Below are 26,041 nucleotides of genomic sequence, written 5' to 3' on the forward strand. Positions count from 1 at the left end.
TAAATCCACAAAGGGAGGAAGAGAATAATATTTGCTGCCATAACAATTTTGGGAATAATTATAACTTGGAAGAAGATCTATGCAATAATATACTAATAACTAACAAATGTTTTTTTTTTTTTGAACCCGAAGAGTTTATATATAGGGTGGGGGAATATTACTAATATAGGTGCTGCCGGATGGGTGCGAACCCAGGACCTCCCCATGGAAAGTTGGGCTTTTTAACCGCTCTACTAATCCACCATTGGCACAAATGTATTTTGTTGTGTGCAGGGGTTCCTAATCAACAACTAGGGATCGTAGGATGGAGCTTGGGAATATACAAAGATAGACATATACAATATGTCAATTTTGGAAAGCAAAAAACGGAAGGTGTGATGAAGGTGATGCTTGATGGACTTCAGATTGGAATGTCAACAGCTTCACAACGTGGGTTAAGTACAGATGAGATATGAACAAACAATCCAAAAATCGTTCATCTATTACCTAAGCCTACAAAACTAAAGTGGCCTCTGGCAGAATTAACAAGTCTTTTGGATTTAGCTAAAACCACAAAAATGGTTAAATTTGATATTTTCCCAAACAGTTCGCTCCGGGTGCGTTTTGAATATTATGTTAATTTAGCGTTTAATCAAGAGGATTACTGTAATAACATTATATGTAGTCCTTGTAAGTGTTTCCAGACTTAATTTTAATATAGCTTCATTTTCTTCGATTAAAAAAAAAAAAAAAAAAACAACTCTATAGAACACATGCTCATGTATATATTAACTCTATTATGCAACAAATTTATTTTCAATACTACTATTTTAATATACGAACCTCAAAATTCTGTGGATCAAAAACAGATCTTATTCAAATTCCAGTACAATTAGAGTTTCATTAGTTGACAAGCTAAAATATTACAGAGATCATACGATGAAAGCAATATGCATGTCGGCAGTGGAGTGTAGATTTAAAATTTTAAACTAAATCCATAGTTTTGACATTAAAAATTAGATCGCCTGTTTTAGGAAAATCTTTTGCCATTAAAAAAAATTAGTGTCACGCTATCACTGGGAGACTGGTCTCTTCCAATTTATTTGGGTCAAGTTAGGCGGTGACTTGTCAAAGTCAATTAACCCACTTTTCCTTAATTTTGCTCCAAGTCATTGACTTCTTATCTATTTCTCATCGGTGGTCACAAATGACTTCCTTCGGTGGTTGTATCCATCTGTGAAGCCAAACCCATCAAGATAATCTCTAACTGGTCCCTCACTACCAAACAAGGATATTGAATGCTGATGATCAATGCACACTAACCTAACTTCAACAGCAAAGAACAGAGAATAATATCTTATCTCATGAAGAAAGCTCTCTGTGAGATAAGCGTACCGATCATGCCCAGATGTCCTTGTGTTCGTTGGCCCAGCAGCAACTATCCCTGACAGAAAACAACTGATGACACCAGAAGTATGATTTCTGGGAGATTATAATCTGATGGCTAACAGTAAAATACAGCAGGGCCACAACCAAATATGAGTTTCATAAGCAAAATGCTTTTCATATTAAGTATTCTGCTCGCAAATCATAATCAAAGTAGGCCTGTCTTTCTCTATCTCCCTCAGTGCGCATTGGCTGTTTACCATAGTCTGCAATAAGCTCGCTTCAAGGGAAAAACATGGTCGGTCAATGGGTTCACTCAATTGTTTTCCATGCTTCATTTATGTGAATTCACTTTACATGACAGAAAATAGACTGTACAAGAAAATAAGAGCAACTAATCATAAGATCTAACATAATTGCCCCCAACATTTTGCTGAAAATAGAATGGCAGGTAGTATTACAAAATTCAACATCTCACATCATTTCAACAGAAGGAGTAAAAGATAAAATAAAATTTGAGTCGTAGCAAACAATTAAAACCGTCGTAGCTTCTGGCAATGAAGGCTAGCAGGGCTGAGAGTGAACCTCATATGGACATTAAAACCGGGTTCTTTTTCTTCCCTCTTGAAACCAAGCCAAATCGCCAAATCGCCAAATCAAATGATGTAATATAATTCCTGATATGATGAAAGTGTTGCTTTATATGCTTTCCTATGGGAAATTATGAATTTCCTGTTTGGGATCAGAATCAACAGACAAGCTTTCGAGATGAATGTTAGGATTCAAGCCTGACGGTGGTGCAGAAGCCAGACAAAACGAAGACAACCAACGAGATAAATCGCAAATCAATTGAAATTTGTTCCTACACATAGGAGGAGCAGATGGAGTAGCCTCTTCTAGAACTTAAGAATCCCAAGTTTACCCAGTGACATTCGTATGTCATCGATGCTGCACTGCTCGGTAGTCTGAACAACATTTGGACTGTCAAGAGGCACAACATCTTCAATTGGGTAACTTTTGCTTGAATGAAGCAGGGCTCGTGCACTGCTGCAGACACCCCTGAATATAATAGTCTTGTGGGTCCCACCAAGCAGTCCTTCATAATCTGAGTCTCCACATTCTCCCACGAAAACGACCATATTTGATAACTCCACACCCCATCGGACAAATAGATATCTGGAAAAGAAAGAAAGAAAAATGTGTTTTTAGATTGCAGTCATCAAACCCCTATCATATCTGAGGATGGAGTGCAGTAGAAATGCATCAAGACCTAGCTCAAATGATAATGACAGCTAAAAATCCTGATATTGTTAATTCAGAATAGCCAGATTAATTTTGTTTGCTTAATTCCCCCCCCCCCCCCCCACCATGTAGGTAATAGGTATAATTTCCACAAACCAATTATTTCAAAATCTTTGCCAGTGGAAAGTAAACAAACTGGAGTTTGTAGGTGTTGCAATTTATTTATCCAAATAGTAACTTTATAAACAAAAAGGAATTGTAGTAAGTTAAAGGGTAAAATCTGTTCATAACCAGCTGGGTATGAAGTTAAAACAGATGCAGGCAGCTTCCTTTTTTGTCCCCTAACCCTTACCCCCTTTTAAGCAATCTAGAATTTCATCTAGGGAGAGTAATTTCAATTTGTATTGGTTCACTTCGTTCATATGGCTTAAATTGAATAAATGGCTCAATTGGGCCAAAACCACAACTGTATGGTGGCTTAGCTTGGTCTAATCTGACTGAACAAGTTCTAGTGATGGTATGAAGTTCAAACTCCCAGGACTACTATCATCCATGTGATGTGGCAAGGGACTGCAAGGCAATGATGAAGCAGCAGGGCAGGTCGTGCTGATACCAAATACAAGTAGATTCATTAGACATTTACTAGAGCTCTACAACTTTCAGCAGAGATGGAACGGGTTTCATACACATACCACAGAGATATTTATGTTTGATCCCCTCAGTACAGTTGGTATCAATGCTATTGAGTGTTTTTGTCGAAATCACGATAGTGGGAGTTCCTCCATCGTTTTATGTTATTGTTTAGTTAGCTTCTTTCTTTGTTTAGAGTTCATCGTGATATCTTACTGTTTAGTTAGCTTCTTTCATTGTTTAAATTTGCTCGTAGTCAATGTTTTATTCATTTCCCTCAGATTTTTTTTTTGGATGCTGAGTCTCCCATCCATGATACTCCAGCCACTATTCTGTCTACCCCCCCCCCTCCCCCCAAATGTTTTCTGCCCACAGCCTGCTACCCAGTCAGAATACTCAGAACCTCAAACTGAAGCTCTCACTTCCACACCTGCCGGTGACATACCAACTGCTCATCACAAACGTACTTATTTGTACTCAGAAATCCTTTGACTGCTTTCTCGTTGTCTCATGACCCCATTCCTGAAAATTACTATGAGGATTTCTTTCACCTTGGGGGAAGTTAATAACCAAAATGGAAATGGATGCCTTAAAATCTAGAAAAACATGGACCTCCAAGTGGGCTTGCCTCCAGGAAAAGATTTTTGTGGTGTCATTGGAAGTAATTATGCAAAATTCAGATGGCTAAGTTGATAGTTCAGGGCACAGTTGGCTGCAGAGGAACTTTGGTGTGAATTATTTTGAATGTCTCCTTTCTTGGACTGGTCATCATACTGGTCGGACATTAAGAATGGTTTCTTATATGGTGATCTCCATGAGTAGGAGCAACCTCTAGGGTATGTTGCCCTGAGGAGAACTGTCATCAAGTCTTTAAATTACCCATCCCAATTTATGGTTCTCAAGAGTCTCCTGGAGCTTGGTTCAACAAGTTCAGTACATTTGTTAGTTTGGATTCTCACAATGTTATTCTGGTGACTCTATCTTTGTTTAGTGCTGGAAATCTAGAATGCTTGTTTTGATTGTGCATGTCGACAACATTATTTTACTTGTGGATGATGCAAATAGATTACAGAGGTAAAAACTTACCTATGTTAACACTTTCAAACAAAAAATTTGAAATACCTTGAGGTTCTTGGTAATATGGACTAAGAAAGGTGTTAGTCTATCATAAAGAAAATGTGTCAGACCTCATAATCTAGGACTAGCATGCTTGCTTCTAAAACGGTTGATATTCTTGTGGATCAAACCAAAAGTTTGGGACAAGCACCTGTACAGGCATCAGTTGGGAAATTAATTTATATGACTATTGTTGGACCTGATATATCCCTAGATGTTGGTGTTATCAGCCAGCTTACTGATCACCTAAGAAGACTCACCGGGAGACAGCATACCATATCTAAGGTACCTGAAGAGGGCTCCAGGAAAAGGACTCATTTATCGGCTTAAGGACATATTGATCTGGTTTTTTTTCTTCTTTTTTTCCAGTGTAGACTGAATTGGTTCTAACAGAAAAAGGAGTATAACATCTATTGGTGCCTTGGTGGCAATCTTGTCATGGAGGAAAAAAAGGAAGAAGCAAACGCTTGGGTTAGATCTAGTTCTGCGTCTGATTATAGGGATCTACCTCAAAGAATTGGTAAGGTTAAAATGTCTTCCATTTGAGGCAGGTGGTAATTGAGTACATATACAGTATTTATGTCTACACTCCTTCAGTAAAGTTGGCATCCAGTCTTATCCAGTCTTTTGGTGTTTCTAATCACAATAGGGAGAGTGCCCTGAATCATGAGTTATATTCATTAGTTATTTGCTTATAGCTCTCCTGAGAATAATATTATATATGAGGAACAATGAACAGCCAATGTGGATCACATCAAGCAAGTCCTTTTTCCAAATATTACATAATTCAAGAACTATGGACAAAAAAAGGATTGAACCTCAATGAATACTTTCTTTTGGCTCAGCAAAACTAGCAAATGAAAGCAATAACAGCAGTAGGACAATGGTGGTGGTGTTGGAATCAGGTTAAGGCAATAATGGCTTGTTAAAACAAACACCATGAAATCATGTATTGTAACAAAAACAAAACAAAGAACACAAAGATTTAACATGGTTTACACACAAATGTGGCGTGCTACGTCAACGGGAGAAGAAGAACTTTCCACCATGTAGACGAAAAAAAAGAATGGAGATCTCTCAACCAACGATAGAATGGCGTCACAAGAACTTCACCCAAAACCCAAAGGCAAAAAATCCCAAATCTCACTTTGACCTCGTTGACAAATGTAAGGTAGTAAACAGGTCGATCAATCGGGTCAAGCCCTTTGCTTCCATCACAGATCTCCAAAATTGGGTCATTCAGGTCGCCCACCCAAGTATTTCAATGCGGACCCATCTTTGAAGTCAAGTACAAGAATTCGGGTCACAAAATGACATGGTTTATTTGTTAAAAAGGAGATCAGAGAGTGATTTTGGAATGAAGTCCAAATACAGCATCTCATTTCGGACTTGACTGACTGAGCTAGATTCGTCATCGTTTGACTACAAGATGTTGTACATTTCGTGAAGGTAATTTGTTTACATGCTCAAGTACGAAACTAACAATAATAGCTAGGCGGATTGCGGAATGCTGAAGTAGAGTACATAGTCATGGCTCATACAACAACTGAGGTGATGATTGATGTGGCTCAGATTGCTACTTCTTTTTTTTTTTTTTTGGGTAACAAGATCTCTACTTCTTGAAATGGGTTTTCTTGTGCCTACACCAAGATCTCTAGCTTTTTCTTTTTCTTTTTGGTAAGAAGACCTCTACTTTGTGAGATGGGTTTTCTTGTGCCTACACCAAGATCTATTCTGACAGGTAATCTATGTGTCATGATTGGACCAAGCACATTGAAGTGGATTGTACTTTGTCCACGATGCAGTTATGAAGAACCTAGTTGAGACTCCTTTTGTTTCTTCCACAGATCGATTAGCTGGCATGTTTACAAAGCTTTTGTTTGCCCCTAGTCTTTGCACTTGTTTGTAACAAGCTAAGCATCCATGATATATCTGCTCTAGCTTGAGGTGGAGTGATGAGATACCAGGGGTAATTTAAACCTTTGAGGTTCACTTCACTGTTAGTATTGTTCATGAGTTACTATTCATGTGAAGAATAACAACATGAACAGTGGGTACTTTAGTCCTCTATTCAAATCTCTTGTTAGTGTTTTATATATACAAGGGAAGATGGACCTGTACAACAACAACAACAACAACAATAAGCCTTGTCCCAACTAAATGGGGTCGGCTACATGGATTCTTGCCCTCCAATCATTTCTATTCGAGGCCATGCTAGATACAAGGCCTAAGCTATACATATCCTTTCTCACCACTTCTCCTAAGGTTATCTTAGGTCTACCCCTATCTCTTCTAGTTCCTTCAATATGGATAATATCACTTCTCCGTACAGGGGCATTTATAGGTCTCCATTGAACATGGCCGAAGCTTATCACTTATGGGAGCAACTCCCCGACCAACTCTAATATGATCATTTCTTATCTTATCCATCCTAGTTTTGCCACTCATCCATCTTAACATCCTCATTTCTGCTACACTGAGTAATAATAATAAATATTATTATTGCAGACTGCTCTCTCTACAGATTTACTAGCATCTTCTGAACTTCATATTCCTAAAATGGTAAATTTAAACTTACATACCTCAGAGCTTGAGAACGAGAAGCCAGTACAGGAATTGCATGCAGCTTGGTGCCATTTTGACAGTATATAACATGACATCGAAGAGCCTGAATTCTCAACAATTTCCGGAGCTCCTTAACGGAAGGGACCTGTAAAAACCAAAATGAAGAACATAATCAGTTATTTTGTTAACCTAAAAAACAATTCTCTGTCATTTTTTATTGCATCATGCACATCCTCTGAGCCAAAAGAATATAAATCCACCCCTTATGCTGTATAACATACAGTTTTGAACTTACTCATCAGGAATTCCCTCACATCTTCAACTCATTGCAGATGTAACAATATTTTCCTTCAAATAAAAAAATTTCCAAAGAGGAAAATGAATTTACCAATGGTGTGTTTTTCACATTAAAGGCAAGGCAATATGAGGTGGTCCTTTGTTCATCTTCAGTAAGAATCTGTTCTTCATTTCCTCCCTTTTTATCAATAATTGAAGTAGCCCAACGAATCAGTGTCTTTCTCAACCAATCTCCATCCCAACGAAATTCAATGTGTAAATAATAATCTGAGTCAACTACAAAAGGAAACTCAGAAGGGTGATCCCCAGAAGTTGAAGATGGATAGTAAATTTCACTACCACTGTTGCAGATGAAAGCATCAAAATCAGTTGCACTCAAACCTCCTGAGAGGAGAAGAGTTTGTATCTCAGATATGGTCAGGGCAGTTGACAATATGAACCCTACAGAGCCAGAAGTTCTAGCCATCCCTGCAGCCTTGAAAACCTTTTGTATGTATTCGAGCAGCTCTGTACTTGTATCAGAGTCCACAGCAATGACAAAAATGTATTTCCTCATTCTCAATGCTGGAAATTTACCAACCATGGTATTCTGGTCTGCTTTCTCAGTGCTCCCAGACTTCTTGGTCTCCCTTAGAACACCCTTTGACCATGTCAAAACAGCACTCTCTACCTTACTCTTCCGGTCAGCAGAAGTTTCTTCAGCATCCAAAGCACTATCAAGAGTAGCACCATCTTCGCCTTTTTCACCATCCAATGAAAGCTTTAGGTTCAGAGATATATCCTGTATATCTCTTAGGGAATCACCTTGTGAATCCGAGTCTGAACTTCCATTCTCGTCATCATTTCTCTGCCATTGTGGGTGCCTTGTCCTACAAGTGGCTATCCGAGATAGATAATGCTTACAATGTTCCGGCCATGAGTAAAGGTGAATATTTTTCAAACCATTCTGCCGACATTTTGCCCAGAGTTGCTTATCAGCAACAAGCTTCAGTAGAGCATCAGCAATAGACTGCTGATTATGAGGATCAACAAGGAGACCATTGTCAAGAACCTGCAACAAAGTTTATAATAAAACTTCATATCTATACAGATAACAAAAATGGATAAAAACCACTTATTCTGAACAATATCATAGGACCAACTTCATGGCATACCCGATGTATATCAACAGGACCACCATTCTTTGTGGCCACCATAGGTAAACCATAAGCTGCAGCCTGTCAAGTGAGTGTGCAAAACCTACATTAGTATCTATAATAAATTAACTTGCAAAGCAAAAGAGCCCTTACAACATTAATACAGATCCAAACCTCTATTAAAGTAAGCCCAAATGGCTCAATGAAAGCCGGATTGATGAAAACACCCTGCAAAACCAAGATTAGACATGAGTTCCAACAGCATGCGTGTTTTCTGTGTTTGTACTTAATGTGTTTTCAGAAGCATTTATAAATTGACAAAGTAATGTTGGAACAGTACTAAGAATGAAGAACTGGAAACCAGAAAGGATTGTGATACTTGGAGGGAAAATACCAAGGTCCAAGCATAAATTGACGTAGAACCTGCAGTCTGCAGACTCGTACCATCAAAGGAATGAACCAGCCAGAGGCCAGCTGGCCCAACTAGAAGGTCCCGTTGCCACCACCACCACCCCCCCCTCAATTTTGTCCAGTCAAATAGGAATGCTCCAGTAAGACAAAACATTAAGATGAGATGCCAAAACAGTGTTGTTTTGTTAAGAATATTCCTCGAAGATTTTGGTAGGCTCACACGCAACGTTCAACTGCAGTTTAGTTACCAACATTGCAGCCTTAGTAGTTTCCTTAATCAGCCATTTCTAATTTGCATTATTGGCAAGCCTAATTCCAAAATGCAATTTAGCTTCTAATTTAGATACTTTCTACTTTAGTTCTTATGTAATTGTTGAGCAGATTCATTCCTCTACAAAGTAGTCACTTTCCCCTGCAGTCAACCCTCCCATCCGTCGTCCTCCTTCTTTAACCATCCCCACCCCCTCCCCCTATGTCCCCTTCACCTCCCCCCACTTCGGGCATGGCCCATCCCAACTCCCCCTCCCCTTTCCCCTTTTGTGGGCTCGACCCCCCCACTTATTCCCTTTCCTCCCCTTCGGTTGTGGCCTCAGAGTCTAATCGTGATCCTATTTTGGCGAATTTGGGTGGCATCGTCTACGAGTCTTGAGGGTTCTTCCAACACAGATATCCCTTCCTCTCCGCTAGTAACTAAAGGGCGCCACTACCTTGACAAAGACTTCATTGTTGAGCTCAAGTCTTCCAGGAAGAAGAAGAAGAATAATAGGAAAAAGTAGTATGTTCTTGACTTTGCCTTGGCTGTTTGGTCCCGATCTTTAATGCCTAGTTCCCTCTTCTTTGTCTTTCTTTTTGGCTTAGAGCCTTGTTGTTTTCAATAAGCCACGGCATTTCTGGTATTTCTCACTCCCCCCCCCCCCCACCTTCTCTCCTTTCAGTTGATCTTTATTCATCCCAAAAAAAGTTCCTCAATGTGCAAACTATTCTATTCCAACTATTATCATATTCAGCACTTCCTTATTCAAAATGTTCTATTTTTCAGATCTTAGTTCAGATATTTTCTTGATGCTTCCAGAACTTTGATTCGTAAAATCATGTGAGAAACAATATTCACTTTACAGCTCTCCAGGATAAGTCAACTTTTTTTCAGTAAACTTGATAATCATGTGGATGCTCCTCTTGACTTTTGATGGGTTTGGTCATTCGTAGTTTTATTGATTCTGTTTCGTTTGGAATTTAGAGGATTTGGCCATTGTATTATCGGAGTGCATTACCTTAATTCTTCTTTGATAATAAACTTTTATTTATTTTAAAAAGAAAGCTTATACCCTTCAGATACTTGTAACTGCACTTCCAGTTTAATCTTCCTTTTGGAATGGTTAAAATGCAATCAAGCATGATCTGCTCAATTAACATCATAAATGACACCAAGGGTAGCCAGGAGCATTTGTCTTTGGGTTGCGTCGAGAATAAAAGAGAAAGAGAGAGGCAAACAGACAGAACGTCCTCCAAAAGAAACACACACATACATGGAAATAAAGTGTTTAGCAATACCTCATTTGTTAATATTGCGCTCCTGGATCAGAAAGTTTTTCCCCTCTGCAAGAAGTTTCTGTTGACACTTCACCCTCACAAAGTTCTGTATTTCCTAGAATACAACTCATATACTACTGTGAAGATACAAATTTTCTAATCTTCCTTCTCAATTATATCCACCCCATATGATTGCAATCTAAACGAAGTTTAACTTAAAATTCCCACTAGACAGATCTATGTGCTTTGGTCAAAAGACACAATTCTGACATCTAGCCACCCAATGTTCGTCTAAGATAGTATGATCACATTATGCCCAACCTCGGTAAGTATGGATAAGACAGAACCAAGAAAATAGGGCTTTTATGTTACTTGATTCTCCAATATTTGTTAATAATGAGAATCAATTGACTTTGCATAATCTCAGGTGGCAATATATACTTTCCTCTGTTTAGCTCATAAACACGGAATAGTTGGATTTTCAGCCCAAGGCCCCTTAAAAGGTCACAAGTCATCATCGATGTGATGTTTCTCCTAAATCTCTAGATTATAAACATATAAACTTCACCACATATGTAGAATAACTTTAACCCCGATACCTAAGCATGCACAAGGGTAAAAAAATCCCAACAAATTGAGCTACTCCAGAAAGAACTATTAATTGAAATGGACAAAAGAACACGATACAAGAAACATAGGGAAAAAAATAGAAGTACCTTCGTCTTTGCTGCCAGACGGTAAATGTCAGGAACATCAGACTGCTTGTGGTGCTTAGGATACGCTACTTGACCATACATATCATATTTATCAATCAGCTTAAATATTGTCATAAGAACAGAAGCATTTGTGCTGGACATTTCATCAATAGAATCTCTGTTCCCCATTATTAATGTCTGAAACAAAAGAAAATGGAAGAATAACTTGGTTCAGCTCTTATGAAAAATAATCAGCATCTACCCACTAAACAAGCGACAAATGTGTTTTGAACATAAAATTTTACAAGATTAGCAAGCTCTCTCAATGGGCGACATTCTCCAAATGCTTTGACCAGAGTTGTAATATTCTTTTTAGGGTCTGCTCTAGCAAGGGCAAGTATCATAGGCTTGCGTGGATTGGTAAAGAAGCGCATTATCTGCAAAATAAAATCTCATCCCATTCAAAAATGACATTATAAGCACAAGAGTAACACAACAACAATAAGCCTTTTCCCAACTAAATGGGGTCGGCTACATGGATTCTTGCCCTCCAATCAGTTCTCTTTGAGGCCATGCTAGATACAAGGCCTAAGCTATGCATATCCTTTCTCACCACTTCTCTTAAGGTTATCTTAGGTCTGCCTCTAGCTCTCCTAGTTCCTTCAATTTGGATTAAATCATTTCTCAGTATAGGGGCATTTATAGGCCTCCATTGAACATGGCCATGCGGCCCATGCCACCTCAAACGACTTTCTCGTAGCTTATCACTTATGAGAGAAACTCCTAGGCCACCTCTAATATGATCATTACTTATCTTATCCTTCCTAATTTTGCCACTCACCCATCTTAGCATCCTCATTGATAAGTAGAAAGGATAAGGAATAAGCATATTAGAAGTGGTCTAGGAGTTGCTCCAATAAGTGCAGGAAAAACACAGAAGGATAATATTAATAAACTGCCTAGGCCCAAGTTCTTCATTCAAAAACCAATTGCAACTGTAGAATCCAAAATAAATTATCATCATTGAAACTCAGTCAGTCATGAATCAGAAAGAATGGAAAAAAGGGGATTATAAAAAATTAGAACCTCAGGCCAAATAGGCGGATCTGGGGAAGATGGATTAACTTCATTTCCTTCTGTTTCTCCGTCCATATCACCGTCATGTGGAACAATATGATTGAACTCCATTCCAGGAGGAATAACCTGTTGATATTGACTTTACAAGTTAGGACCATTTTGTTGTACAGTTCTCCTACAGCTGAACTAGTTGCCATGAAGTATGAGATAAATTCAAGCTTACTTAAAGGCATTAAATGACTTTATTAGTCATATTGAACCATACAGATATTAAAAAATGCCAGTCAGGTACTTACAATCATGCGAGGCATGAACCTGCCATAACAGCTAACACCACGCTTGATCCTTGCTCGCAGTTTGCGTTCTAATATTGGATCAAAACCATCATACAAACGCCATTGCTCTTCTATCTCCTGTTTTGTACTGGTGATTACTATTTCAGAGGCATCAAGAGATATCTCTTCACCCTCTATCCGGCGCATTATTTTGTATGTGGAATTTATTTCATCCTTGGACATGCGCCCTTGTTTCAGAAGTTGTTCAAGCTTATCACGACCTAGTGAGTGGCCTGTGAAAATCATTGGAACATTCAAAGCCCCAGACAGAAGAGCAGCGGAATCACCTGCATCTGCATAATGCCCATGGATGGCAGCAGGCCAGACAGGTTCCCCCCCACCAATCTGTTCTCCCAGAACCTTAGACATCTGAAGTAAATGGTTAAGAGCACCATCAACAAATTCAGGAATGTGAGGCCACAAAAGTTCCTTCTCAATATATTTATCCTTTGGCCCAAATGGTATACGGACAATATAAGCACCACTACTTTCTCCCATGTCATCTGTGAAAACATCAGAGTTTCTTGAGGTCAGCATCTCTGTTGGTTCACCATAACTCCAATCTACATCAGGTGCTGACACTTGTCTCGTCAACAAATCAACCCGATAAACACCAGGCATTGTGCCTAAAGCCCTTGCAAGTTCCACAACATATTTGACCTAACAAAAGGAGAAAAATTCAGGTTTCTATGCCAGTACCTGAATACTGATAGAAGCATCAACGAATTATTAAAAAAATGTACATCAACAAGGACTTTGGGAATAGTGTTTAATGATCAAATGCTACCTGACCACCAGTATCAGAATCACGCCCAAGCTCCATATTTTCGCCCCGTATTAGGCCATGGAGGCTGCATGACCACTGATGGTTAAAAACATCATCATGGATATCAAATAAATTTAAATAACAACCCAGTATCAGAATGAAAAGGTAGTTCCAGAAACATAAATTGCAGCAAACCCAAAAACCCTTTTTACATTGCAGGAAGTGTTCCATAAAAATGATTGATATCTGGGAAGTGGGAACTTTGAATTCTACAAATTATTTGAATGCGGATCCATGTAGTGATGCAGCACAACTAGAATTACTATGCACGCTACATTAATGTGAACAGTAACCTAGATGATAAATTTCATATTTGGGGGGCCCCAAGTCTAGCTTGCATGGAGATAGATTCAAATTTGGTGGGCCCAAAGTCCAGCTTGCAAGGAGATAACATAGGAACTGTTTCACTGGAGTTTTAGAGATAATTTAGAATTTTGTTATTTATTTATTGGAATAATTATGTGATTAGATTTTTAATTCAGGTGGAAATCTAAGATCAGTTTTAGTCAGTTTTAAATTCCTAAGCATCTTAGTATGATCAGTTTTTTGTTGGTTTTAAATTACCTAGAGTCCTACTATAGTTGTTTTCGTATTGAAGTATGTCTCTTTTCTTATTTAAACACTTGTAATCAGCTTATTGAGGATGAAATAGAAAAAAATGAAGTAAAGCTTGGGCTTGTGCGTTTGCAGCCCCCCCCCCCCTCTTCTCTCCTCTTTTCTTCTTCTTCTTTTTCTTATGAATGTCCTTCTCTCTCTTCCTCTTCTTCAAGACTAATTCTTCTAAGATTTTCCCTTCTTCCCCCTATCTTCTTTGTCCTTCTTTCTTCTCTGTTCTGTTCCCCATTATGTAGCTGACCCATTTAGTGAGGATTAGGCTGAATATCAGTTCAGTAAGTAGAAGTAAAAATAATGAAATGCTCAACAAATCTTAAATGGATATCACATTCAATTGTAGGAATGCAACATTGAATAACTGCACCAATGGATAATATATTTTTTTGGATAAATGAAAAAATTCATTGACCAAAAGGAGAAAAGGGGGGGGGGGGGGAGCAGAGATACAAGAAGCAAAGGCTAAGCCTAACAAAGCCAAATGACACTAAGCAAAGCAATCACACGAAATTACAAAGCAAAACAAAAAAAAATTCAAGGCCAAAAGCTGGGACAAACACAGAGAGAGGTTAGTGTTTTTCATTTTTCTTCTTCTTCTTCTTGGAAGAATGGAGCTCCACAACAAAATCTTGGTCATGGTGGTGACAACCTCAGGTGGACCGGGTACCACACCTACAATTCCGAAGGGGACGGAGGGAGAGGAGTCGTCCTCAAGGTCAAAGTTACAGGAGTCATTGCCCAAGGGAGAAAACAGGTTTGAGGACAAGGGAGGAAGGGCCATACAAGGGACGGTGGAGGAGGACGACTGGAAGATGGAGAGAGGGTGAGATGGGCCACGGGGGGAGGGACAAGGCTATGAGGGCTAGGGGGAGGAAGGTGGGATTGACCCCTAGGCAGTGAAAGAGAAGTAGGGAAGAAATGGCCAAGGAGTCCAAAATGGGTCAGCAGGCCTAGAAATAGAAACAGGACAGGAGAAGTTAGAGGGTGGGCCAAGGAGGGAGTTGGGCCTACAAGAGGGTTGGCCCAATACCGAGTGGGCGCAACTCACGAGAAGAAGGGAAAGATTTGAATTGGGGCCACAATATAGAGGGATTTCTGGGATGTGAAAAGCGAGCGAACAGGAGCAAGTTGCAGGAGGAAGAGAAGAGAGAGAAGGGGGAGGCAGGGTTGTGAAATCCCATGGATTTCTACCCCTATAACTCGTGGTTTCAAGACCGAGAACCCGGGCCTCGAGTCAGCGACAACTGTGGGCCATTCAAGTCAAGCCCGAAGGATTGGAAATGGAACCAATGTTGGTGGATGACCCTTGTGATGACTCAACAACTCTCCTAGAGTTTAAGAGAAGAGAGAAGATCAATCACGATGGCGTAAAAAGGGTGATTTTGGAACGTCCATAGATCGACGATGGAGAGTCCACTTGACGAGATTAAGTTATCCAAACGAAGATCGTCGAAAGTCCTTTCCATCAAACAAAAAATCACTGAAATCGGAGTTCGGATGGGGTTCAACCATGGACCGGTCGGTTGGGCCGGTTGTGTGAACCAACCCCCCACCCCTTTTTCAGTTACGGGGCAGAATCGGGATTTCGGGTTTTTAAACCCTATTTTAGGTTGTAACTCACCCCAAAACGCATTTTTTTATGCTAGAATGAGGCAGAGGCTTTGGGAAGAGGAGAAACCAAAGAGAAGAGGAGATCCCATCCAATCAAAGGTGCTCCGTGATCATTACCGGAACGATAGGAAAGGTTAGAATTCTTAAACCCTTCTCTTTAAACATAGTTTGTAAGAATTTCTCTTCATTTCTTTTGTGAGATCTTGAAAAGGAAGAGTATTAGGTTTATTGGATGGTCTTGTTTTCTTGTATTGAGGTTGCTCTTTAGTATGAGAGTAGTGGTACATCCCATTGCAAAAAAATTCGCATTTTGATTCTCTTGAGTCGCCCACGGGTGATTTAGGAGAGCCAAATTTGGGGCTTTTTGATCTAGTATTAAATTAGATCAAATTAAAGGTACCCGTAGGATCCTTTTGTTACCGATTAGACTTTCCCAAAGTTTCGTTTCGATTAGACTTCGAATCGGTGGCAAATTAGAGACCATTCACTAATGAGGTTAAGAACTACCCTTTTTAAACTAGCGGTCAAGATTCTGTTTTCGTGGGAAGATTTGGGATATCCTTTGAAATCCAAATTGACTCTAATTTGTGATTATTAATTTCTTGCATGAATAGGTTTACGTATCTTTAGTCACCAAACTGTGGGAGTGAATTTAGGGACTTTGGAGAACAAAACCAAAGTGAAAGGTGAGGAATATACTTAACCTTATATTACATGTATAATGATGTTAGTTAATTTTTACTATCGATATCTTGACTTGTTTTAGTATTATCTTGTGATTATGTCTTCTATTTTTCAATATCCTTTGAATGGTGATATGAGAATGTATGAGATGTATGAGATGGATGAGATTGGATGGATTGAGTTTTTCTTTTATTTTTAAATCTTAAATTATTGATATGAAAATATATTTATGATGTTGAATTAAATTACTCCTTTTATTTTATGTTGCTTACTAGGATTGTGGGTTTGCCCATTGCCCTAGTGACCTTATGCGATTGCTTAGGTTGTGATTAGGGAATGGGGAATGCTCCTTTGGCGTTTCTATCATTGGACACCAGTGGATGTGATATGGGACGCATTCCTATGGTGCCCTTGGCGCTTTCCCTGATTATTTGTTGACATACATAGGGCATGTCTATAAATGTTTGGCTAGGTGACCTCATGAGTACTACTCTCCTTTCGGCAGGGGTATTGAAGCCGGTTAACTAGTGATGTTAGTGGCTGAGTCCTAAGTGTCAAGCAGACCCACTATCATCATAGAGAGGTAAGGTTGCATATAATAAATAAGGGCTCTTGGGCGCTCAAGACCGATAACCAACCCATGAGAGGACATGGAGAGCATCCTGTCCATTATATGTGGATGACCGTTGGGTTAAGGAATGGGGTCCAACAGATGCCTCCCGTTGAGGATTCCATTCATTGGTGGGAAAGTATCAAACCAAAAGGGCACTAGGCATGAGGGGAGATATTGGACACTGAACCGAGTTGGTTGGTGCCATAGGGGAAGTATCTATACCACATGTAATACGAGACCATATGACTTTGCATTGGGCCTAGGATTATTCTTGACACGCGCCAAATCTCATACCAAACAGTGATATGAGAGGTGGTGACCTATACCCCAACCATGGCTTAACAGGACTTTACCCAACAATCGTGGAGAACCCAACAGACGTGCTTTAGTGCCTTGAGAGAAGAGTGATGAGACCGCACAAAGGAGATTGGTGTATAAACTTATGTCTACCATAGAGATTTCATGATAGAGTTAGAAGCATAATATCATAAACATTCATATATCATATCATTATCATAAAAATTACATTATCGATATTCATGTTATATGTGTGGTGTGGAATCTTGTGAACGATGCATGATATGTGTTGAGTTGACCTCACTGAGTTCTGTTGAACTCATTCCTTTTATATGTTTGTTTCTATTAGAATATACTGTAGGTTATGAGGACTCTTTCTAAGTGGAGCATTCATCGTCGGCAAACTTTATCGAGGGAGCAATTGAAGAAGATGTAAACTTGCATGGAGCTTCATGCCAGTGTCAAGACTATCCTTATGGGGTTGAATTCCATTAGAGAATTAGTCTAGTTTATTTTCCACTGCAAAGAAAACCATCATCTTTTCTTTTCAAAACTCTAATGTTATAACTTTTGATTTGAAGTAATGGATGATTGTAACCATTATTTCAAGTTTGATAGCTTTATATGTGAAACTTGATTTATTCTTGTCCGTTTGATTTTACTATATCACATGTTGTATTGAATTGTCACTGAACCTAGGTCTTGCGGTGTATCACCCCCATGGGTATTCGGGTATGACCGGATCCGGCTGGTTGGGGTGCGACAAGGGTAGCAGTGAATGGAGGAGGGGTGGTTAGCAAGAAGAGAGGAAAAAGGTTGAGAGGTCACAGGGTGGTTAGAATGTCAGCAGGGTAGGGGGCATCATCTGCATTGTAAAAAGGTGGGAAAGATGCGGGGCTTGTACTAGCATTGATTTATCTCTCCATGGCTCCTATGGTAAGTGAAAACATCCACCCTAGCCCTCAGAGGCTCCCTAAGAGATCTAATAGGGGCAGAAAAGGGAGGAACAAGCAAGATTGGGGCGGCAGAGGGAGAACCTCATCCAATTTCTGTTAGGTCTTTCCCACAAGAATTGTGCCCAACAATTTTGCTGCACAAGTATCAAGAAGGTTTCCATTCTCACTACTTGATTGAAGCAGTGGTCATTGTCTTCAACGATTGAGATAGAAGAGGGGACAGGGTCTCAGCTGAGACATCAATCATATAACCGCAAATGAGAGTCTATTTTGCTTCATCGTTCTGGCAGTAGAGAAGAGAGGGGGTTCCCAATGCTAAGCCGACGAGATTCAATCCCTCACCACTCCAAAAGTGGAGAGGTAAGCCTGAGAAGGAAACCCAGAGAGGAAGGGAAGAGTGATTCTTAAGTTGAACCCTATGGTGCCATTGCCTGAGAAACAATGGTTTCTTGCCAACCATCCAAGGACTCGCTTTAAGGGCTCTATGAAGGTCATCCATAACTGAGAACTTGAAAAAGAAAAATCTCAAGGAGGATAGTTTCCGAGGATCTGAAGGGCTTCCATTGCTTACCAAGCGAGTCTTTGACAATGTGGAAAGGAGGGCAAGATCAACCTGTTCCACTTGGAGACTTCCTTGTCAAGAACACTTTCTAGGCATACTACGGAGACTTGGCCAAGACAATGGAGGGGGGAATCCAGCGCAAAGGGAAGCCATGGTTAGGGAGATGGGAGGATTCAGGTGGTGGGGGAAGAAGGGGATGGCTGGGTGGAGGTGGTCGCAGGAGGGCTTTGATCAGGTGACAGAGGAGGAGGGAAAGAGGGGGATGGGTCAGTCATGGCTCCCTTGCTACATTTTGGTTTTGTTTTGCTGTGTATTGAGGAGTTTAGCTTGATCTTTCTTTTTAGGTTGGATTAGTCTAATCTACTAGCTACAAAGGGAAGGCTAACACGAACCAAAAGAACCTGTAAGGCTATAACTACTGAGGAGGGGAGAGTGAGGTAGGGAGGGAAGGTTGCCCTTTTAAGGGAATAAATATGACTAGGAGAGTCGAACTCATGAACTCTTGGTGGCATGCACTCAAACTGGCAAGCCTCCAACCAACCAAGCTAGTAGCTGTTCAAAACAGACAAATATAATAAACTGCTAATTATCTGAAACAGAAAGGTTGAGCATAAAATGTTAATCCATACCTAATCAAGACAAGGTACAACTTCTTTTCCTTTTGTTGACTAGCCCAGTTCTCCATAACATCTACTGAACTGACTCTACGCATTCTTCCTTTGTTGCTTTCACCATGAGCCACCAATTCACCAACAACATCTCCTTTCTCTCCTTCTGACAAGTCTTCCGACATATCAGCAGCTGCCTCTCTGCGACCTTTTTCACGCTCAAGACGGCGTTTGGCCATACGCTGAGCTTGCTCTCCTTCAAGCTGCATAAAGATATAAAAAATGACTACTTCCAAAAGTATCAGAAAAAGAGATGAGGGATATGCTGAGTTCAAGTGTAATTTGCAGGTTTCAAATAGAATATCAATCTGAATTCTTAGAACACGGTGATTGATAAGAAGGGTCATATTCCTTAGGATCAGACAAATCAGAAATAAAAAACAAAAAACAGCAATGACGATCAATCCTACTTGTATAAAATTAATGGCTCAAGAATTATGTTACTGCAGGAACTCTCCTATTGCCTATTGCCATCCATGAAATGATATATCTGACCATTTAAATCATCAAACAAACACTGATTGGAACTTCATTTCATACTGAAAACATCTACTCATGAAGCCTTATACAACCACACCAAGAACTTTTGTCAGCAAAAATAAAGCATTTACATTCTTACAATTCAACCACAAACTTAAGGGCATAACAGAAAGAAAGAGAAAGATCTTATTTGATAAGTAATGAGATAGCAACAATCTCTGTTGTGAAGTGGTGAAGGACCTGAAGGTATCACAAAAAACAACAACATGGATGAATCAATTTTTCGCCACAATCATCCACAGCCAACATGAATTATGCTATTCAAGATATTAAAAGAAAAACAAAGAGAACTCAACACTGAACTGTCATATCACTAAATGATGCTTCAGTTATTGTTCGTGTCTATATATCCATTTTCACTTAGAAATGACATGTAGCATGAAAGAAAGTTTCACTATATAAGTATTTAAAAAATCACACGTCTTAGTCCACATGTGGTTTCAGTGTGACCAAGTGCTCATGGGTTCAAATCTGGGAAACAACAAAACATATGAGAAAGAGGAAGGAGCCCAATAACCATTAAATGGACATGTAAAAATCACATGATATTCTTTTGGAATGAGCAATCAATATTCTGTAAACGTAATTTTTTTATGTAAATTTTTTGTTTTTCTATTCTTGATACAAGTGACCTTTTAGCAGAAAAAATAGTACAAATGATGCCATTTCCTTTTATATTCGATCATTTTCATTTGATGAAATTCAGGTAGTTTTCTACTGACAAGTGACAACCTTCCATGCTTTAGACTATAATTTTGTGATTGAGATACAAGTGGAGTCCTCTATCGCAAGGGAGTTGTAATCCTCTACCTGCAGGGGTAGAGGACCATGCTCCCCTCACACACCCCACTGCCACATGTTTAGGAAGAGGATCCACCTCTGGTCCGCTATGTAAGTGCTCAAAGGTGGACTCTCTCCTAAATGTGTAGAATGATGATAAGAAGAGCGTTAGTCCTCTACCTGAAATTTTTACGAGACTAACCCAATATACTACCAAATGATAGAAGTGAAGAGTCATATGGACTAACCCAATGTATAACCAAGTGACAAAAGTGAAGAGTCATATACTCTCCAAACGTCAGAAAGCATCTATTCTGTGATGTGAACGATATTATGTGCATATTAATCATTGGATAGAAGTTAGAATACATGAAAAAGTAATTAAACCTAACTAGTAGTTAGGGAAAACTAAGCTAATTGCAGCATACGAATGCGTGAAAAGAGTACCTAATACAACAACAACAATAAGCCTTGTCCCAACTAAATGGGGTCGGCTACATGGATTCTTGCCCTCCAATCAGTTCTGTTCGAGGCCATGCTAGATACAAGGCCTAAGCTATACATATCCTTTCTCACCACTTCTCCTAAGGTTATCTTAGGTCTACCCCTAGCTCTTCTAGTTCCTTCAATATGGATTATATCACTTCTCCATATAGGAGCATTTATAGGTCTCCGTTGAACGTGGCCGTGCCACCTCAAACGACTTTCTCTAAGCTTATCACTTATGGGAGCAACTCCCAGACCAACTCTAATATGATCGTTTATTATCTTATCCATCCTAGTTTTGCCACTCATCCATCTTAGCATCCTCATTTCTGCTACACTGAGTTTATCTATATGATTCTTTTTAACAGCCCAACACTCTGCACCGTACATCATAAAAGAGTACCTAATGCAAAACATATTTTAAGTATACATGACTCTACTTAAAATCATGATGCCAACTGGCTTAAGTCTATAGACAAAGAAAGTGATGGAGAATGTTGAATGGTCCTTTTTCCAATAATGGAAGACTAAGAACCATTAACAATTCAAACTTATCTTTCCCGGAAATGGGAGAATAATGTAAGAAAAAAGAGGATGAACCTATCACATGATCTCTGGCTCCTGTATCATCGACCCAAGGTGTAGAAACCAATTATTTTGACAGTGAGAATGACAACATAATGCTTGACATCTTGGATATAGCCAAACTGTGTAAGGATAGATTACACCTGCTTGTCCATGTTATCTTCTATTCATTTCAATTCTCAGTTCAATCTTCACCACATGTTGGAGTGAATGTTTTGAAAACATATTAAAAATTAAGTTTTTTAGAAAAGGGGTAGGTAGACAGAACAAAATGAAAAGGGAAGAACCAAGTACACCAATTGGTAGATGATTCAGATGTACTACTTGGAGCATACGCTCTAAATCAGAAGATAGGTTTATTTATTTTGGACGAAATTCAATATAGAAAGGTGTGCAAACTTCAGATTTTTTTTCATTGGGTGAATAAACATCAGATGTTTGATATATTGTATATAGTATGATACCATTATGTATTAGCATCCTTTATAAATCCTTGATTTGGTACTCCATAAATGACCTCTCATTTCTTCTTGATCCCTTACAAGCCTATACCCTCTGTGATGAACTATGAACAGAAATGGGTACTGCAAATGGCAACTAAATTTTCAAATAGGACATAAACTGCATGAGGCTCCAGACACACAGGGTCTGGGAAGGTTAATATGCAGCCTTGCCTGCTTTTGCGGATAGGCTGTTTCAGAACTCGAACCCATGACTGGTCACTATGGAGCAACCTTATCATTGCACCAAGGCCCACGCTCTTAAAATATCCAATAGTGAAGGGAAAAGAACAAAAGAAAAGAAAAAAAATTCCATATATGAAATTGGAAAATCATTTAGCCTCTATAATTCCTAGCTTTAAAAGCCAGACTATATATCAAACTGGTAAGGAAGTGATTCCCTTTTCTGCTGGTTTTGATAGCCAGCTTTAAACAAAAATAGCAAAACCTAATGGTACAGAATAGGAAATGTCTGGCGATACCCAAAATCTAACTCAGAACGAGGATATCTTATGCAGCAAACTCATTAATGCCGTTTACTGGCTATACTAACTGAGTCATTAAAGCTATGCAGTTAATGCTTTAATCAATCTTGTACGTACGTAATGTATCAGCACTATCTTGTAAAGCAATATAATAGGTAGTTATGCAGATACACTAAATTGGCCAAATCATCATGAGAAAAAAGGCAAAGGTTTAAGGTTTTCTTTCCTTCCCTCTTTTCTGAGGAAGATGTCACTGATAGATTTTATTGATTTCAAAGGGAGAAATATTTTTATCTGGTGTAGACAAGACTGGAAAATGAATGGTAGTTTCAATTCACAGAAAACAGAAAAGAACGAAACAATACCTACTAGAACCCTTACAAGAATCTGTTTCACACAAGGCAAAAGTTTATTTATACAAAAGGCAAATGTTAAAAATATTTCGCCCTCTTTACTCGGGGAGATCTTATGGATAGGCTTTTGCAACGCTATCCTCAGCCTCCCAGGCAGAGACATTTGCATTCGGCATTGACAAATCTAAAAACCGTAAAGTTGCTTCAATTCACATAAAATGCAGAATAATGAAACAATCTGTTAGTAGTAGTTGCAATAATAATTTTTTCTCTCTCTTTACTGAGGGAGATATTAATAATAGATTTTTTGCAACACTACCCAAAGCCACTCACTGGCTGAACCATTTGCATTTGCCATGGAGAAAACTCAAAAATGTGCAGCAGTTTCAATTCACAGGAATCGCTAAAGAACAGAACAGTACCTGCCTATATAAGAATCTCTTTCACACACGCACATTGTACATGTCCCGATGCATGCAAAAATAGATATTTATCACCTCATTAAATAACACTAGTTTTATTTAATGGATTACCAATAGTAGCTCCACATATGGATCTGAAAATTGAAGTGTAAGCAGTTGATTAAACTCACAACCAACTACGGCCGCTTCAGATTGACCCTGACTCCGCATGTATTGAGCCAAACCAAATCAGGCTGATTCCATTAAGTCAAACTGACTCATGTCCTTTGACCAATTTCTTTCAATTCTATGTTGATCCTAACAAGAACCAATGGAGACTGAAAACCTTAGCTCCACATTGGTTCATCATCCAAGGGGAAGGGAAAATTTGTAAATTGATCATGTAAAATACTTATCCACTAAATCCAGAAAATTGCTGCTCAATTTTCAAATTTTGAAAACCTTGAAAATGTCATCACTACAAAATTCCATAATTGTTACTTTCAAAATAAGCACCTCTGCCCCCAACATTGTCGTAGCGAAAAAAAGGCTTAAAGAGATCAAAATTTACTAATCCAGCCAATAAAGATACCAGATCTAACTAGTAATCAATCATGGGTTCTTTTCATGTGACATAAATCCATGACCCAACTCAACCAAAACAAATCACAACGACAAGCAGCGAGGAATTGAAAAATCTGATTCTGCATTCCATTAACAAGTTTATGTTTATGAGCAAAAACACAATCCAAGTGGAGCCAAACCCACCACAAAATGATTTTCCAATCCAATGATCAATCAATTAATAAACTACAGGCAAACAGCACTAGAGAATCCAAACAATGGTATTCGTTACTACCTAGCTCCACGATGCACACAAGCCAAACCAGAGTAAACATTCAAGGATGACAGAATAATCTAACGATGAAAAAACCACAAAACCTGCTTCTTTTGTCGTGCCAAATTCCAAATCCTCCAACACATATTCTCCAGTCTCGTATTCCTCTCCTGCGGACTCCTTGTCGCCGATGCCTACATGTATATACAAAAGAGGTGAAAAAAGTAATCATTTCAATCATCTTCAATCCTGCAGAAACCTAAATGCGAATGATCAGAACAAACTGAAACTTCATACGACATTTTATCATACCTTGACCCATGAGCGATAGAGATCGGTTTCATCGAAACCAGTAATGACTTCCTCTACAAAATATCGAGTTGGACTAAATCTGCCTCTCTCCCTCAACAGCAAAGACGACTTGGTGTTCTCAATTCCTTGTCCGACATCGAGAATTGCTTCCAGGTAACTATTAATCCAGTCATTTCCCTCCATTGATGCTTTCTTTCTCTTTCTGCTCGAAATGTGACCACCAATGAAGACAAATCGAATACCGAGAACGATCGGAACTGTTTTATTACTTCGTTTCCAGTTCTGGTTTTATGATTGTATTGTACTGTACAAATAACTAAATAGAGAGAAAGAGAGACTTTAAAATTGAGAGACGAGAGGGAACTGCGAAGACGTTTTATAAAGCGACAGCGACAATGAGAATTTTTTTTTTTTAAATTAATGTAACAGCGAGAAAAAGACTGTCAGTGAAAAAAGGCTGGAAAATAATTTAAACATTTATTGTTAGCTTCCCATAACTCGGGAGAAAATGGATATTATACGGTTGATGGGATTTTTATGAACCATCATTTCTATCTGGATGAAGGACACATGTCCATTCAGTCATATTTAAAAATTCAGATTAAGTCAAAATAAAAAATTTATACTTTTTAATTTTTATCTCAACCTTTAAATATATCTATGGACATGTGTCTTTCATTCAGAGATAAATTGATGGTTTATTTCTTTGTCAGAAATGGACCTAATAAAATTCTTGATTGTTGATAAAGTTACTGTGCCAACTCATTCTACCGGTTCTCATTATAACATAAATATCCCGCACCATTTTCTCATTTCACTTTCTGATGTATATCGTGTTATAATTTAATTAATTACATGCGGTTTGACTAATTTTTTGAATATTTTTTCATTTTCTAATTTATGGTTGAATTTAAAATTAAATTACTATTTTAGGAGTTTTTTAATATTATGTCGGCAATAAAAGATTTCAAAATACAAAGAGAAATTGCTGTAATTGCTTGTCAATTCTATACATATAGTTCGTATAAAGTACCCAACACTACCAAACTGTTACTGTTGACATTTTTTCATGAAAAAAGTATTCAGATTTTATATATGGATGTAGATTTTGATACAGAGGGGCAAGGTTTAAAGTATCGGTATCGAGTATCGTATTGGTCAGATGATTTTAAGAGACTTATCGTCCTGTATCAAGTATTGTATCGCTCTGGTTAATGTATTTTAGTGTAATTTAATAGAGAGACGTATCAAAATGCATCGTATCGGTTGGGTCAAATATGGATACGTATCGACTAGTATCGTATAGTATCGAGGGATACTTTAAACCTTGAAGAGGGGAAAAAGGTTTTAAGAAATTCGTACATTTGTAATCAACCTAATTACAATAATTGTTTGACTAGAAAAACCTAATTACAATAACCTTATTAATTATTAATAAACACATTATTTTTAGGATAATAAACGGAATTAGTTTAGTAATGAGATTTTTTCGGTGAAGAGTTGTTATCATATGTTAAAAAAATTACAGGAAGA

General features: G+C 38.6%; 1 protein-coding gene across 1 annotated transcript; it reads right to left on the minus strand.

Moving 5' to 3' along the window:
* Window positions 1-1,602: 1,602 nt before the first annotated feature.
* On the minus strand, window positions 1,603-24,843 carry LOC149025242 (putative sucrose-phosphate synthase 1). Its single transcript, XM_089145473.1, has 13 exons — window positions 24,509-24,843; window positions 24,301-24,390; window positions 19,190-19,431; window positions 13,187-13,250; window positions 12,361-13,059; window positions 12,074-12,190; window positions 11,293-11,424; window positions 11,009-11,185; window positions 8,526-8,579; window positions 8,370-8,432; window positions 7,307-8,266; window positions 6,936-7,063; window positions 1,603-2,541 (listed from the first exon to the last, which is right to left on the minus strand). The coding sequence occupies exons 1-13, from the start codon at window positions 24,689-24,691 to the stop codon at window positions 2,262-2,264; spliced, it is 3,189 nt and encodes a 1,062-aa protein (XP_089001599.1). The 5' UTR covers window positions 24,692-24,843; the 3' UTR covers window positions 1,603-2,261.
* Window positions 24,844-26,041: the final 1,198 nt, after the last annotated feature.

Source organism: Hakea prostrata, chromosome 2 (genome assembly GCF_041222555.1).
Source record: "Hakea prostrata isolate BN-2017 chromosome 2, UWA_Hpros_2, whole genome shotgun sequence".
Lineage (NCBI taxonomy): Eukaryota > Viridiplantae > Streptophyta > Magnoliopsida > Proteales > Proteaceae > Hakea > Hakea prostrata.

Excerpts from the sequence above, each read along its gene's own strand:
- LOC149025242 (XM_089145473.1), bottom strand. The coding sequence starts at position 24,691 with ATGGAGGGAAATGACTGGATTAATAGTTACCTGGAAGCAATTCTCGAT. Across the intron at positions 12,191-12,360 it reads GGTTCATGCCTCGCATGATT|GTTATTCCTCCTGGAATGGA; the intron begins GTAAGTACCTGA and ends CAATATCAACAG. Across the intron at positions 8,267-8,369 it reads GTCCTGTTGATATACATCGG|GTTCTTGACAATGGTCTCCT; the intron begins GTATGCCATGAA and ends ACTTTGTTGCAG.